General features: G+C 44.4%; 1 protein-coding gene across 2 annotated transcripts in view; it reads right to left on the bottom strand.

Moving 5' to 3' along the window:
* LOC103317653 (protein abrupt) overlaps positions 1-14306 on the bottom strand; it is a 62832-nt gene that overhangs the window by 23454 nt on the left and 25072 nt on the right. The window contains exons 6-7 of one of the 2 annotated variants that reach the window (XM_031922974.2): positions 11600-11841; positions 5918-6137 (exon numbers count right to left, since the gene is read on the bottom strand). In XM_031922974.2, coding sequence (XP_031778834.1) covers positions 5918-6137; positions 11600-11841 — 462 coding nt within the window. The remainder of the gene's footprint in view (positions 1-5917; positions 6138-11599; positions 11842-14306) is intronic. The other variant, XM_031922975.2, reaches the window with a different exon arrangement.

Genomic DNA, 14306 nt, shown 5'->3' with positions numbered 1-14306 from the left:
TACAAGCGGTGGACCAAGTAAGTTCAAGCCGTTAATTTTAAAACTGATGTATCGGCTGCGGCTCCGAGTGCACTCGAAATTTCGCAATAAACTTCGCAATAATTCCTTTTTACTTTTACAATAAAATAACTCTCCATTCTGATGCAAAAAAGTTTCTCCCTTTTCTATTCGTTTAAAAACTTCACTCCCTAACTACCGCGGATTCGAAAATTGTTCAATAATCGTCACTTCATCCTATCCAGAGAATACTTCTCTTCGAATCATCCTCGTGGACAATAAATTTCTAGTGCTGTACCAAAATCGATCGCGCGCAGAACGTCAAATCCATCACATCGTTAAAAAGCAATATCTTGCCAGATTCGTTTAGCAGACATCACGCTTCTCCATAAATCTGGGCTGATTCTTTGTTTCTCAATACACCCGCGTACGTATAAACGGAGCATAACAGACACCCACACCGACTAAGGCCATAAGGAAGTGCATAGATCTGTATGTATGTAGGTACGCACGCACGCGAGCTTTTTTCGCAGCGAGTTCGCGCATAAATCAGAGCGATAAGAAAGGCTGCAGCTGCATATACGTGCCCGACGGGGTTAATAAAAAATACAATGCTTCCTTGGGGGGGAAACGCGAGGAGAAGAGGAAGCGTGTCGGATATACAGCGAGGAAGCTGATGAGTACTTTTGTCTTAAGGAGGCTCTGCGAGAGAGTTAATGTGTGCAGTCGATTCTGCACTTTTTAATGTCAGTTAGTTCGACTTCGGTTCATTTGAATTTTACGGTATTTGTGTGTAAATATTCTCGAAATTAACAAACAACATATACATGACTGCAGATTGAATACGCACATGGAGAGATGAAACCACGATAACCCGTTGAAGTTTGTTTTGATTTCAATTTTAAACAGAAAAATATTCAAAAAATTTCATCACGGTAAAACAGAATCTGACTGAAGCGGGAAAATATACCTTTTCACCGCATTGTTTTCGGGATCTCTGTTCTACCTTTTCTGCGCCAACGCGGCTTCGTGTAGTTTCCCTTTTACAGGGAGTTTACTTTTTTACATAGCTACGGAATAAAATAACGCGAGTAATTGTATACACAAAAAAAAAAAATTTTTTGAAGTTTGTTAAAATTTCAACTGCACTCTTTATTCTATTTCTACGTTTTCGCGAATAAATAAAAGCCTAGTGTGTTATTCTTTTGTTCTCAACAGTTTTCTCTATGTAGCTTGTACCTCTACTACAACAGAGATACTTTTTTCAATATTACTTTCCAAGTACAATATAAACTACACGATACTCCAGCGAATATTTTTTCAATAGGCCTCGAAAATTTTCAGAAAGACAAGATGAAAACTACGCTGTTAAGCGTCGTCAGAATCCAAACGACAAACAATTCAATCGGCTCGCAAAGCATCAAAAAAGCATAGCCGCAATATAGTAAGAGTCATAAATATTTTCCGTTCGCAATATATTCCTCTATTCCATGCCGCAAAACGCGCTTGATTCGTCGCGTCGATATGTATTGAGCAAAGCGTAAAAATGAATCGTCTGCCAGGGCAAGCCATATACCCCGTCGTATTTCCCGCCACGTCGAGAGTTCGCGTACCCGTAATCACTCACTTCCACCAGAAATCACGATTTTGATATCGCACGTCGTCGCGCCGTTAATTTTCTGGGAAAGCGCGAGGTTGCGGCTCTATCGATCGGGACTACAAACGCCTCTGGTAATCAAGACAGGGCCGAGGAAAACATGCGGGTTTTATTATTTCCCTGATGCTACTCACTCTCTATGGTTTTACGCATTTAACTTTATTTTTTACGCGTTTACAGTACGCATGTGCACTTCGGCCGAGAGAGAGAGAGAGAGAGAGAGAGAGAGAGAGAGAGAGAGAGAATCGTGCGGGGGGGAAGTGCGCCGCAGGTCGATGCTGGAAAAAGGGGTGGCGCGTAAAAAATCGAGTTTGCCGCATGGAAATGAGTACGCCGTTGCATGGGCGTGTGTTTGGCGATATTCGTGCGCGGCCGAGAGATGAAAAGAGCGGACGCGTGGGTGCCGTTAAAAAATATGAACGCGCGGCTACTGCGGAATTAACCAGTCGTACAAGAAATGAAATTATTGTGTCGGATGAAAAAATGAGGACGGCTGAGTGCGTGGTTTACGTTGTTTTTCTCTCTGTTTTTTTTTATTTTTTATTAGAAGAGCAGCTTTCAACGCGCGAACATGTCGTTATTACATAACCAGTGAGGATTGCGTTTTGTAGAATTTCGAATCCAACGTCGTTTGACACAGATTCAAAATATGAAATCTCGCGATCGAAATAACCGCAAAGCTCTAGCTGCAAAGGCTTTAGTTGCTCCGGTACAGTATAACCAACGGCCAGTGGACGATCGGCGATAAAACGATTAATCGGCGGCGCAATATACCGTTAATATTTTACAGCTGAAAGACGTGCGTGACGGCGCCATCAGGGAGAATCATATTAAAGTGGCGCGAGAGCTTGCCATTTATGAACTATGCATGGGCAAGTAGGTGAAATCGTTTTGTGCATTCACCCAGCAAATTGTTCCGCAGACAAATGCTTTGCTCGCGCGATGGCACTGAATATAGTGCTCTTTGTAATAGTTTAAATTGAAAAAATTCATGCACCTGTTTAAAAATATAACAGTATAGTGACCAGTTCAGGGTATAAAGCACTTTTATCCAATCTTCAACTTTATCGTGATCAATTACGGCTGAGCATGTCCGCACTCCCGAAATTAACCAATCCGGCGTCCACCGTCAAAAGTGCGCGAAACTTTATTACACGCTGTTCTTGCTGACATTTAAAACCAGATGGCTTTACACGAACGAATGCAAATCGCGCAAGCGCGTACTTCGATTGCCCTCGATGCCACAATTAGCTGGGATTCAACCAGCCGTACATACCGTATGCGCAACCAGATCGAGCCAGTCGCGCAATTTCAGCTCGGCGTATACATGGCATCGTTTTCACGTTCAACGCGTATAGTGCAACAGCTATTTCGACGTTTGCCGTGGGAATGTCGAATTAGTATTTTGGTCTAGTGCTCACACGGTCCGTTTTATGCGCGATTCCGTGCCCATGATGGCTCTATTCTTTGCTCGAGGCCCTACACATGTGTGTGCATTACACATTCTTGCTTGCTCTCGACACTGTCTATATTATTATCGCAATCGAGCTTTGTTTGTACGATAGAGTAATGTTTGATTATATTTGTTTGGGCGCTAATGCAATTCTATACAAGGGGTGTATTCCGTTTTGTCTCAAGATTCTCGAGACATAACGGAACGTTCCGATATGTAGTTCTGAAACGCGAAACGGAACGTTCCAATATAATCCGCTGTTGGCGCTGCTGGCAGTACTGCAAATCGTGATACTGCGTGAGCGCGCGAGGTCGACTAGCTATGTAACCTCGTGTTCATACCGGCAAGCCTCTCCGGGGTTTTGGCTGCTGTTTTCGTTGATCGTTTTGAGTCTCGTCTCGTTATAGCCTCGTCGTGTTTTAAGAAGTGGTGAAGACCTGGTTCTGAACATTTTAGCTGCAAAGCGATCGCGCACTTTCACGATTCGCAGTACTACCAGCAGCGCCAACAGCGGATTATATTGGAACGTTCCGTTTTGCGTTTCAGCACTACATATCGAAACGTTCCGTTATGTCTCGAGAATCTCGAGACAAAACGGAATACACCCAAGATTGCGAGCGCTGAGCACTTAATGCAGTATAGAATTGAGTCGAATGATGCTCTCAGTTGGTGGCAAATTCGGCCATACGGCGCCGGAACAAAAGCGTTGATTGGAGCATCGGCCTTGAAAGCAAAGTTTCCTGCTCTCCGAAGGTATTGAAAGAATAAGCCCGGTGATTTCTTTCTCGCTGTATTTCAGAAAGCCATTACGTTCCCTTATCTAAAATTTAATCCCACTATAATCGACGCGTTCGAGTTAACGCTCTTCCGAATGCTTCTACTTGGGAAAGTCTTCGGGATGAGAGAATTTTAATTGAGAACCGTTTCTTTTGACCGAGAACAGCGAGTCATCTTAATTATCCAAATTCTACCGACCATTGGTTTAATTTCTTTCGCGGAAAACCACGTGAATATCGTTGGGGCTCAATTGTCGAGGCAACTTTTTCGTCTCTCCTGGTGAACAACGGAAAAAAGAGCCGGCCACAGAAACCCGAGGGTTGTCCCTTCGAGAATTCGAGATCCGTACCCCACGTAAATAAGCACAAATAGGCTCGTTATCCGTGAGCAAATTGAAAGCGAATGAGCTCGGCTAGTCGACAAAGGCGTGAGAGGTCCGGACTCCAGTTTGTCTCGTCGTTGTTTTCGTCGTCTGGCAAAATGCGAGCAGTGGTTATAGGCGCCGTGGTGCGCGACGACGTAATGTCGATCAGAGGACAATTGCGCAAATCCCAAGGATGGGATTACCGCGGCGGATCTGTATTAGGGCGAGAGAAAAAGAGATGCCTTGCTATTACTCTGGATTAGATTTTTTGTGAGGTGATGGTTGTTTTATTTGTTTGCGGAAATGCGGTAATCATTTCAATTTTCGGATGAGACGTAATCCATCAGAAATGTAGCCTAAAATCTGTGGGACCTTTTTAATTGGAAAGATGAATTTTTCGTACACTATAATTTTGTATCTGCGAGAAAATTAAAAAATGTGCGAATTTAATAGACCCGCGCGTCGGAGAAAATTAAAAATTAAGTTCACTTTACCTAGGTGGCATTTATTTTAAAGTTGAAAGCTTTTGGTACATTTTTTACGGAAATTTCAAATGCAACAGTTGCGAATATCTTGCAAGTTAGTGTAATTTTTTAACAGCAAAATATTAATATTGCTATTCTTTAAAAAATGTAGTATAAAATGTTTTTTACAGAATTCAAACAACATAAAGACTGCTTATTAAACAGTAGTTTCAGCTTTAGGCTCTTTCAGGCTCTTTTCAAAAGCTACGTCACAGTTTGCAGCTACCATTCTGAGATACAGCTCAGCGATTCAAAATGATTATTTCCTCTACTAAATCGTAGATCATCCGAATTTGGGGTGGTTAATTCGAGGAATAATAGTTAAATATTTCAATGAACTACGGAGGAAGTGGAAAAACACCTGCTTATCGTAATTTTGACCTTCCTTTTATACTTCTTTTTGATTGACAATTAAAGGCGATTATTCGAAGTAAAACTTTGAAAAGATAAAAACACAATTGCAAGCGCACAATAATCAAATATTATTTAATACCGCGTACAGCATCACGAAGGTCGTAATCGCCTGCCGCGCTTACATTTTTTTTTGCGTGTGGAAAATTTATGTTGGGAATACGTGTCGCAAAAACGCATAAAAAGTTATCAAAGTTTTAAGTTTAATAAGGTCTCTCTTTTTTCCTTTCGAATGCAGTTTTATAAAACTTATTTCATTAAAAGTACGCGTGTATAAGAGCGAGTACATTTGAAATCGAAAAATATGAATTATGCATATAATTCATGACGTTCTACTATGGATTTGTTTTCACAAACTACAATATAACGTTCCGATTGTGTACGCGCATAAAACATTTATACTCGCTGTTATATTTCGCGCACGGTAAAACCTTCCTTCAACTTCAGCGAACGTACCAGTTTTTAGGGCCAAAGGGACAGGCAGGCTCCGACATAATTTTTCTATAAACCTACTGACCCGTTTGGGTTTTATGAATTCTTAAAATTTCGTCCGCATAAAACTATCCCAGGCGCGATTCCTACATTCATGCGACACATCAATTCCACCGTATCGCCGTTTCCTCTCGACTGTGCAAACCGCATTTCTCATGCATACCTACATCCCGCAATGCCTTGCCCCGTCTATAATGCATAAAAGAGGCGATAGCCGTATAACGACGGCGCGGAATACTCACATATGATGGCCTGAACTTTGGCCTTGTCTAGTGCCGGTTTGACGGGTCGCTCGGTGGCCGTGCCCGCGCGGCTCCAGCGCTGCCCCGTGACCGAGCACGTGGCCAGCTCCGTTGGACTGAAGAGAATCGCGGCTAGGCCTCGCGTCAGCTTCCGGTAGTCGCTCCACTTGACGGCCCGCAGCTGCTCCTCGCACACGGCGATGCCCTCGCCCAGGTGTACCTGTCGACGGAGAGCGTCATTATTATGCGTCGGAAGGCTTGATTAACGCGGATTATCAGGATGCGGGGCGTTATTGTGCCTCAGGTCGTATATGGGATGATTGTTTTCTGAAGTTATGCATGTGTGTGAGGCATTTTGGCTTGAAATTCAGTGCTTTCGGTGAGCTTGAGTTGGAACAATTAAATAAACGAAATAGTATTAATCTTCAATATTAGTTTAATGAGTTATAAAAACTAATTACAATCAAGAGCAATTTCGTATCACATATAATGTGCGCTAAAACAATCAGTTCCAACCGACCCTGATGTACATGACTTCCATTTAATAATAGCGCATTAAAATTTCGCTCGTATAATAACCATCTCGCGCGTACTCGAATATCCATCGATCAACACCTAATTAATTAGTGCGAACCATCGCGAAATAAATGGCGCATTATTTGCGCGCATAACGCGAATATTATACGCATATTCGATCAAATTTACATTTATTGATTAATCTCGCGCTCGTGAGAATATCCAAAAAGCAAACATCACGCTAAAAGCCCGAGCTTTCGTGGCTATAACCTACAGCTTTGGATTTCATTTTTCGCGGTTTTCACATCCAACCGCCAATGCCCTTTTCACTTCAATGTCGAAAGTAACCATTTAACGAGGTAACAATCCGACCTGGCCTGCATGGCTCAACAATGCATCCAGTCATTCCACAAGAAAAATTAACAACCTCGAGCTGCTCCATACATGTAGAAACGTCCGTACAGCGCAGTAAGCCCTAGCGGAAGCTATTTGGGCTCGTTATTTATGAATCGGGTTCCCTTGTTCCTCTCGCTCGCAGCACGCGCGCTTTTAACGGCCAGCAAAAAACGCAACTAATAGCCCGTTAATGCTCGCGAGCCTAATTTATATTTCAACGTGGCTGCATAATCCAACGCTCGGATGCACGTAGACGCGAGAGTCGAAAAAAGAAAGAAGTATATATACAGCTATATGTATAATAGGGGGTGAAAGTCGCACAAGTGGCTCGCAGCCGTCACGCGTAAACAGGTAAGCCCGGAGCTGGATATTCGAACGTGACTCGAATGGTAGACGCAGATTTCTCTTCTTCTTCTTCTTATTCTATATCTCTTTCTCTTTCTCTCTTATTCTCCGAGCTATGGAAATATGTTACGAGATGGCACTCGGTCGAGGAAATGCGCGGAGGAGGATTTACGAGTATTAGCTGACATTCTCTGCTCGCGCTCGTGGAATCGCTCGCCCTTCGTCTCGAGCTTTCTGGCGTTACGTTAGAAAAGCCGATTTGTTTGCTCTGTTTTGTCGTGCGACGGAGACCGGCTTTCGCTTTCGTAGTATACCTATATTGTAAGTAGCGTACTTTTCGGATGCGAATATTTGTTTCTCGTCGGAATTCGAACGATAACGTGCAACTACTCGTAGTGAGCTCTACGATGACGGGCCATTTTGCGAGAAAGAGTAATTTGTCTTAAGTGCGCGAGCTATATATCGGCCAATATTTGTCAGCGAGAGCAAGTTTTCAAGACAGACCGGTTAGCGCAGTTGGCGACGGCGCAAGAGCCAATATTATTAAAGTAACCGGCGGAATTCCAAATAACTTTCCAAGCCCTCGTGACCTCGCGTAAAACTTTCAAACGAGTTAAACTCTCTCGAGGCTTATAGCAATGTTATCGGCAATCGACGCCGTGGGATATAAGTTTAAGCGCAGCGCGCAGATGTTCGATTGATAATTTCTCGCCTCTTCGCTTATACACATCAGTTTCAACAAGTTTAACTCGAATTGAAATATCAAAGTCTCGCTCCGAGCAACACGTTATAAACACGCATAGAAACATGAGTCGTTAGACAAGAAACGGCTAATCAACATCGAGATTACAGAACGTCGTTACCGCGCGCGACAGACGCAATGGAGAAAAAATAATATATAAAATATGGCGAGAGCGAGCCAAAGTCTTATGTGCTCTTATCCGCGGGACAGCCTGGAAATTAATGACGCATAATAAAGGACCATCAATTTCGGGTCAACGCACGAGGCGTGAAAAAAAATGCAGCCTGAGCCGACGAGTGCGAATCTTCACCTTTTTACGACTAGCCGTGCCTGTTAGGCCGTGTAGAAAAAAGAGGTGTAAGTGCGCGACGCGGAGCGAAATAGATAAAAGGGAGTCTTAAAGTTCGCTGCAAGAGGGAAAGTGTAGACAATGGTGAGCTCAAGGCAAAGGTCGACGTGTTTCGGCGAAGAAAAGTCGGGAGGATTCCATATACGCTGACGGACTAGTCCCAAGGCGAGATTAGTATGCACATACGTGTCGGATCGTATAAATCGGGCGTAGTCCCTTGTGTGCGACTGAAGGGAAGGGAATAGTAAGAAACTGCGAGTACACACCAAATCGTGAGTTTCTAAAAGGAGTGGAGTGAATTAATTTTGATATCGGGTATTTCATCATTTTTACGAAATCAAATATTGGGCACCGCAACAAAATCAGAAACTGTACACACACACACAAACAGGGTCGCGAAACATAACCGAATTGAAAATAGCCCAGAAAAGCAGGCACTTGGGGCGGCGTATAAACACAGCATACGTTGTCTCTACGAAACGTTTCTCTTTGTGTACACAAGCACATACTCTCGCGGCTCTCGGGGAATTCTTTGATTATACCCGTAGCGCGTATACGCGTAGCTTTTTTTCGTCCTCCAGAGTGTGTAAGCTAGGAAAAGTATACATATACGTACGCCTCACGCAGCGGACACTTTTGACGTGGGCAAAAAGTATTTTGACGTCGGTCGCTGATTGAATATCTCGGGGCTTGCGAAGAGGCACGTAAGTCCGAGCTCGTGAAAACGAGATAAGGCCAAGATAAACAGAGATTTATCGTGATGCGCGACTCTGTATTGTTTCGTTCTGGGAGGTCGTTTGTTTTTCTATTCGTTACGGTAAGGGCGACGTCGTCTTTGGATTTTGGGATGCACGAGATGTAAGAATATTGTTAGTTTTGTGTATAAAATAATCTGCATTTCATCGTCGTGATGATTTTTGCAGCTAAGTTCGAAATAATTGAAAACAATACGTTTTTATTTAAAATAAAAAATCATTTGGACAAATTGTCTAGTACCTACACCAAAGGTTCGTTAAAAATAATCGACTTTATCAAAAGTTATTCAATCTTATTGAAAACAGCTTGAAATTCGTCGAAAAGACTGTTAAAATATTTTCCACAAACTTGTGGAGAATCCTATTTTCCTAAACTCCAAGAACACCTGAAAAGCCAGCTTTGCAATATTCTCTTGCTGTTAATTTCGACGAATTTTCCGCTATATTTTCAATCAATTGCTCTCAATCTTTGACAGCAGCGAGCATTCGTATACAATCCAGTTTCTGACGGCTATTCGGGTTTCGATTAATACTTTGATTTGATTGATACGTCCCGAGTGCAATTTGACAAAGAAATAAACGAGCAGCGCATATACAGGAAGCTTTTGAAACATCCGAAAGTATAGTAGTCGCAATTTGAAAATAAAATAAAATCTGATCCGCCAGTGCACCTAATAATATCCCTCGACGATTTCTCCCGGATACACACATACTGGAAGTTTCCTCGTTTATCCTCCGAAAGAAAGCCCCTCTCGTTCTTTATATAACGTCTCATACTGGTGCAACTCGCGCGCGCTATTGAAATAAGGCAAAAGAAGAGCAGCGCAGCGGAGAATTCGTTATATATAGACTCTCGATATGGCTCGAGGAAAGTTGGCGAAACAAGAGGTAATACAGTGAAAAGCGGACTCGAGAATTTATGCCGTTAAGATTCCATATCGAGCGGCTTTTCAATTCGCATGTCTTACCGTACCCGGGCTGTTCTACTTGAACGCGTATTTAGAGCTAAACAATTTTTGAAAATTTGGAAAATACATTTTTCTCATAGAACGTATCCGCAGCGGCGACAAAAAGGCGATACACGTCAGTTGACCGATCTCAAGCAGTGGCATCAGAGCGCAGAAAGCAGCGGTCGTCGGAGAGATAAATGAGACGGCAAAAGCCAGCTCCCTCTCTCCTACAACGAGAATATCCATCGTCAGAGGCTGCAGCTGCTTTTCTCCCAGACAGTCAAGTTTCCCCGTTTCAACTATTCCATCTCTCTCTTGCAGCTCGAGATATAGCTGTACACACAGGCACACACGCGCATGCACAAGAGGCAGGGGGGGGGGAGCGGATGACGAGATAACGCCTGGACTGACCAAAGACGAGGAGCTTGCTGCCTTGCGGGGGACGTAATCGCGCACCGATAGGCTAATCGGCCATTAGCTCGGACGCCGGGGAGTAATTAATAACGCCGCGGACCCGACTAAGCCGCTATCTTTGACGGGCGCGAGGTCGAATAGTTGAATTAGCCGCTGAGGCAAAACTGCACGAGCTATGTGTGTGTATAATAGATACGCGCAACCAAAACACAGAGATAGCATCGCGGTGAAAAGCGCGCTAAGGTACTTTTTGATTTAGATTTATTATACCAAGCGAACGCGTGGTGAGCTTGCCCCGGAATGACCGTTCATATAGGCCGATGTTGCTGCGCTTTTTTCTCTCGGTGGGCTTTAAATCCGATAAGAGACTTTTTAAATTAATACTGTTTAGCTCGTGGTCAAGGTATCGAGAAATCGCTAAAATTGTACTCTAGAAACCGCGGTGAATTTAAGCCAGTAAACTCGGCGTTCGAACAGCCTTGTAAATTCGTTAAACTCATCGAGTCCCGTGTCCGCAGTCAAGTCGATCGATCAGTAAAGCTCTCGTTCCGTCCAAACGTACGCACTTGGATACGCGGTTACAAGGGACGAAAGGGGATGATGATCTTCTTGAAATCCGGTCACCTTGCTCTCGACGCGCGATGTGGTCTGTTTCGGGCTTTCCACTCCGTGCAGGCCAAAACCGCCTAATGGCGAAACTACGCGCTGATGGCAAACTTGCACGATGTAAATCCGGGGAACGGGAATTTGCTCTCTACCTTGGACATACTTGCGAGGAGTTTGCTGTCACTCGCTGTGTGCTGCTCTTGGTCGGTTTCGTCAACATCGGTTCAACTTTTCGAAAGGCTGACTCAGCGATTTTAGGGGCGACTCGCAAGTTGCGTGTTCGATCATATCTCCATTGACTATTTACAATAAATTGCAAACAACGCGATTCGCGGGAAGTAAAAGAAAAAATTTATTTTAATCTATTATTTTCAATCAATGCAGCGATACACATTCGAATCGGCTAACCGCGCGCTATTTGCACTACTGATAAATCGAAGAGCCTGCAGCAACGTGTTCGAGGTAAAGCGAACAAATGAAAAAGAATAACAGCTACGTAGAGAATCACTGAATTTCAATCAGCCGCAAGCCGTAATCTCAGCTCCATCCGAGCGAAATCGTGGGAAATCCACTGTCGAGTAAAAAATCAAAAGTCGTTAAGAGGCTCACCACGCCATCGGCCGATACGGAATCGTCGAAGCCACGAAAGGCCGGCATCGCGGGTGGCGTCGTCCTCATATCGAGCGGCAGCCAGTCACCCCTCGAGGGTGAATTCCCATGGGTAGCCGCCGCGACGACCGCCGCTGCCGACTGAAGCTGCGCTGCTTGCGCCGCAGCTGCCACCTGCTGTTGCCTGCCGCCCCGGACGCCGAGTCGCGGCCTGCCGCGTCGCACTCGTCGGCCTGCTGCTGCTGGAACAGAAAATCGTGATTTAGAGCTCGGACGTGTATGCCTGACGAATATTTCACTTTATTTTTTGTCTTATTAACCTTTCCTCGAGCTGCTATGTGGGATACTTGTCGCGTTTCTGAAAATTAAGCAGCATTAGCCAACCAGCCGTTTACATCGTTTCGGACGACTGCGTATGTGTGTGTGTAATTCATGTCCCGGCCCCCGAGACGGGAGATAATGCGATTAGCGACCGACCTTAATATCTCAGGCCGTATTCTGGTAGTGCGAGGACACTCCTTGCAAGAGCCTAAGTACGTTTCGCCGAGTCAGGCACAGACGCTAAGGCATGTGCGTTTATCTGGCCAAGTTTCCAGGGCACATACGGAGCAAGTTTCCCCGACGCCACAGCGCGCCTCGACTGTTTGGGAAATTATAACGCGTATGCTAATTCAATGAAACATGCTTGCCCCCCCCCCCCGCTGGACGCTAGTGATCATCGTTCTGTCTTTAAGAAGCGGTCAATCTGACTTTGAACGATTTTATATCCTCACAAAGAATGTAGCGGTTTCTGGAAAAAAAGAAAACACTTAGCTAAGTACTGACGCCTTAACGTAGCTGAAAGTAAAAGCTTGGGGGAAGTAACTATACTTTTTCTTTGCTCCTGTATTAACTTTGGAATTCAAAAGAAGGGAGTATATTTACGCAGAGGCTTTACTTTCACTATGTGTTTGTTCAAATGTAAGTAAGCGATCCTTTGGTAGCGGCTGACCACACACTACCGCTACTACTTGCTACGTTTAATTTCCATTATTTGAAGTAAATACCACACGCAAACCCGACATGCTTCTACGGGTTATAAATGCAAAGTAACGACGCAAATTGAAATTCTGCCTACATGCAGCATCGGTGTAAAGCGCGAGAAAATAACTTTCAACTCATCGTTATTTTTAGCTCCTCTCTCGCTCTTTCTCCAGCTGCCTTCGGTTTTCTTTCCCTCGCCCCTTTCCGTACTTTGCCTATAGGCATACACGGAACTTTTAATTAAAAACGGGAACTACGTACAGCGGCGGAGATTTCCATTCGTTTGCGCTGCGTCATTTCGATCGCGAGCGCAGCTCTCTCTCTCTCTCTCTCTCTCTCTCTCTCTCTCTCTCTCTCTCTCTCTCTCTCTCTCTTCGGCCCCGATTTGGAAAGAGTTTGCGCGCGCAAATTATGCAGAGATTACTTTACTCGAATCTTCGCCGATTACTTATTTACAGGCGAAAACAACGCGATCCGTAAATACCCCAACCGAACGAATTCCCTTTCGGTGCAGCGGAGCTTGAAAGCTCGTGATGGATCAAATCACACCTGTATCCTATTTCTCTGTATTTTACTGAAATTCCAAGCCGATTTACGTCCTCGTGTGTACACAGTCCAACCAACACCAGAAGCTGTAGTAACGATCGCGTCACCGGCGGCAAACCGAACACAACTTTACTTTTCCCCGTCGATTGGCTTCGGAAACTTGCTCGATTTCACACTCCGTGTCCCACGGAGACGACGACTCGACTATAGGTATGTAGGACGTATACACGTTATCCTCTGTGTCTGCCGATGCAGAGAGTCTGTCATTAGGCGTCGCAGCCGAGGATGTTAGGTTGCACACGCCTGAAAAGGATCAAAGGGGAAACTCGGCGATGGCTTATTTATCAGCTCGGATTACAGAACCGCACGATCGTCATCTTGCGGCTCGTCCCTGTAAGCGCTATCGACGAAGCTTGCGCTCTTTCAACTTGCTTTGCACAACGCGTGTATACGTATATCTGTATATTGATACGCGGTTGGGCTGTATAGCCCGGAAGCGTTCGACGGCTGCATATCGAAGCAGAGAGAGAAGTTCGAATGCGCGCTCACGAGGGTCGTTTGCATGGAAGAGGCGTTGAAGACACAGTGCGAGAGAGATAAAGGAGATATCGTAACAGCTTGCGGCTTCGCTATTTTGCGAGTGACTACAGGTGAGTATTTTGATGATGAGTTGGGTGGAGATTGCTGTTTTTCAAAAATTATAGCAAAAGCGAACACAAATTATTACTAGAATATTCAAGAGCAAATAATGCGTCGCAAGTTTTCTTATGAAAATCCGCGAAAGGGCTCGCGCAAGAATGTCGAAAGAATCGGAATTTTTCAAAGTCCACTCGCGCGTACTTCGCATAGTCTCGTCGAACCAACGTTAACTATTTCATCCTTACGGAAGTCCTTTGCTCGATAATAAAAGAGCCCGTTAAAAAATTCAAAATATCATCGAGCGTTGCAAATATAATAACTGGCCTCTTCCTTCATATTCACCCGTTTGCTCGGGTTCGGTATCATCCCTGAACAGCCGTGAAATCCATGGCAAATTACGTTTAATTGTCCCGGCGTTCATTCGCTCGAAGAAAATTAATGATTATTCAAATCGCGCCGAGGCGCTCGTTCGACGATAGTTGGAGCGATATTCAGAAGC

Source organism: Nasonia vitripennis, chromosome 2 (assembly GCF_009193385.2).
Source record: "Nasonia vitripennis strain AsymCx chromosome 2, Nvit_psr_1.1, whole genome shotgun sequence".
Taxonomy (NCBI): domain Eukaryota; kingdom Metazoa; phylum Arthropoda; class Insecta; order Hymenoptera; family Pteromalidae; genus Nasonia; species Nasonia vitripennis.
The sequence above is the reverse complement of the archived record's forward strand: the minus strand, read 5'-3'. Positions and strand labels throughout refer to the sequence as shown.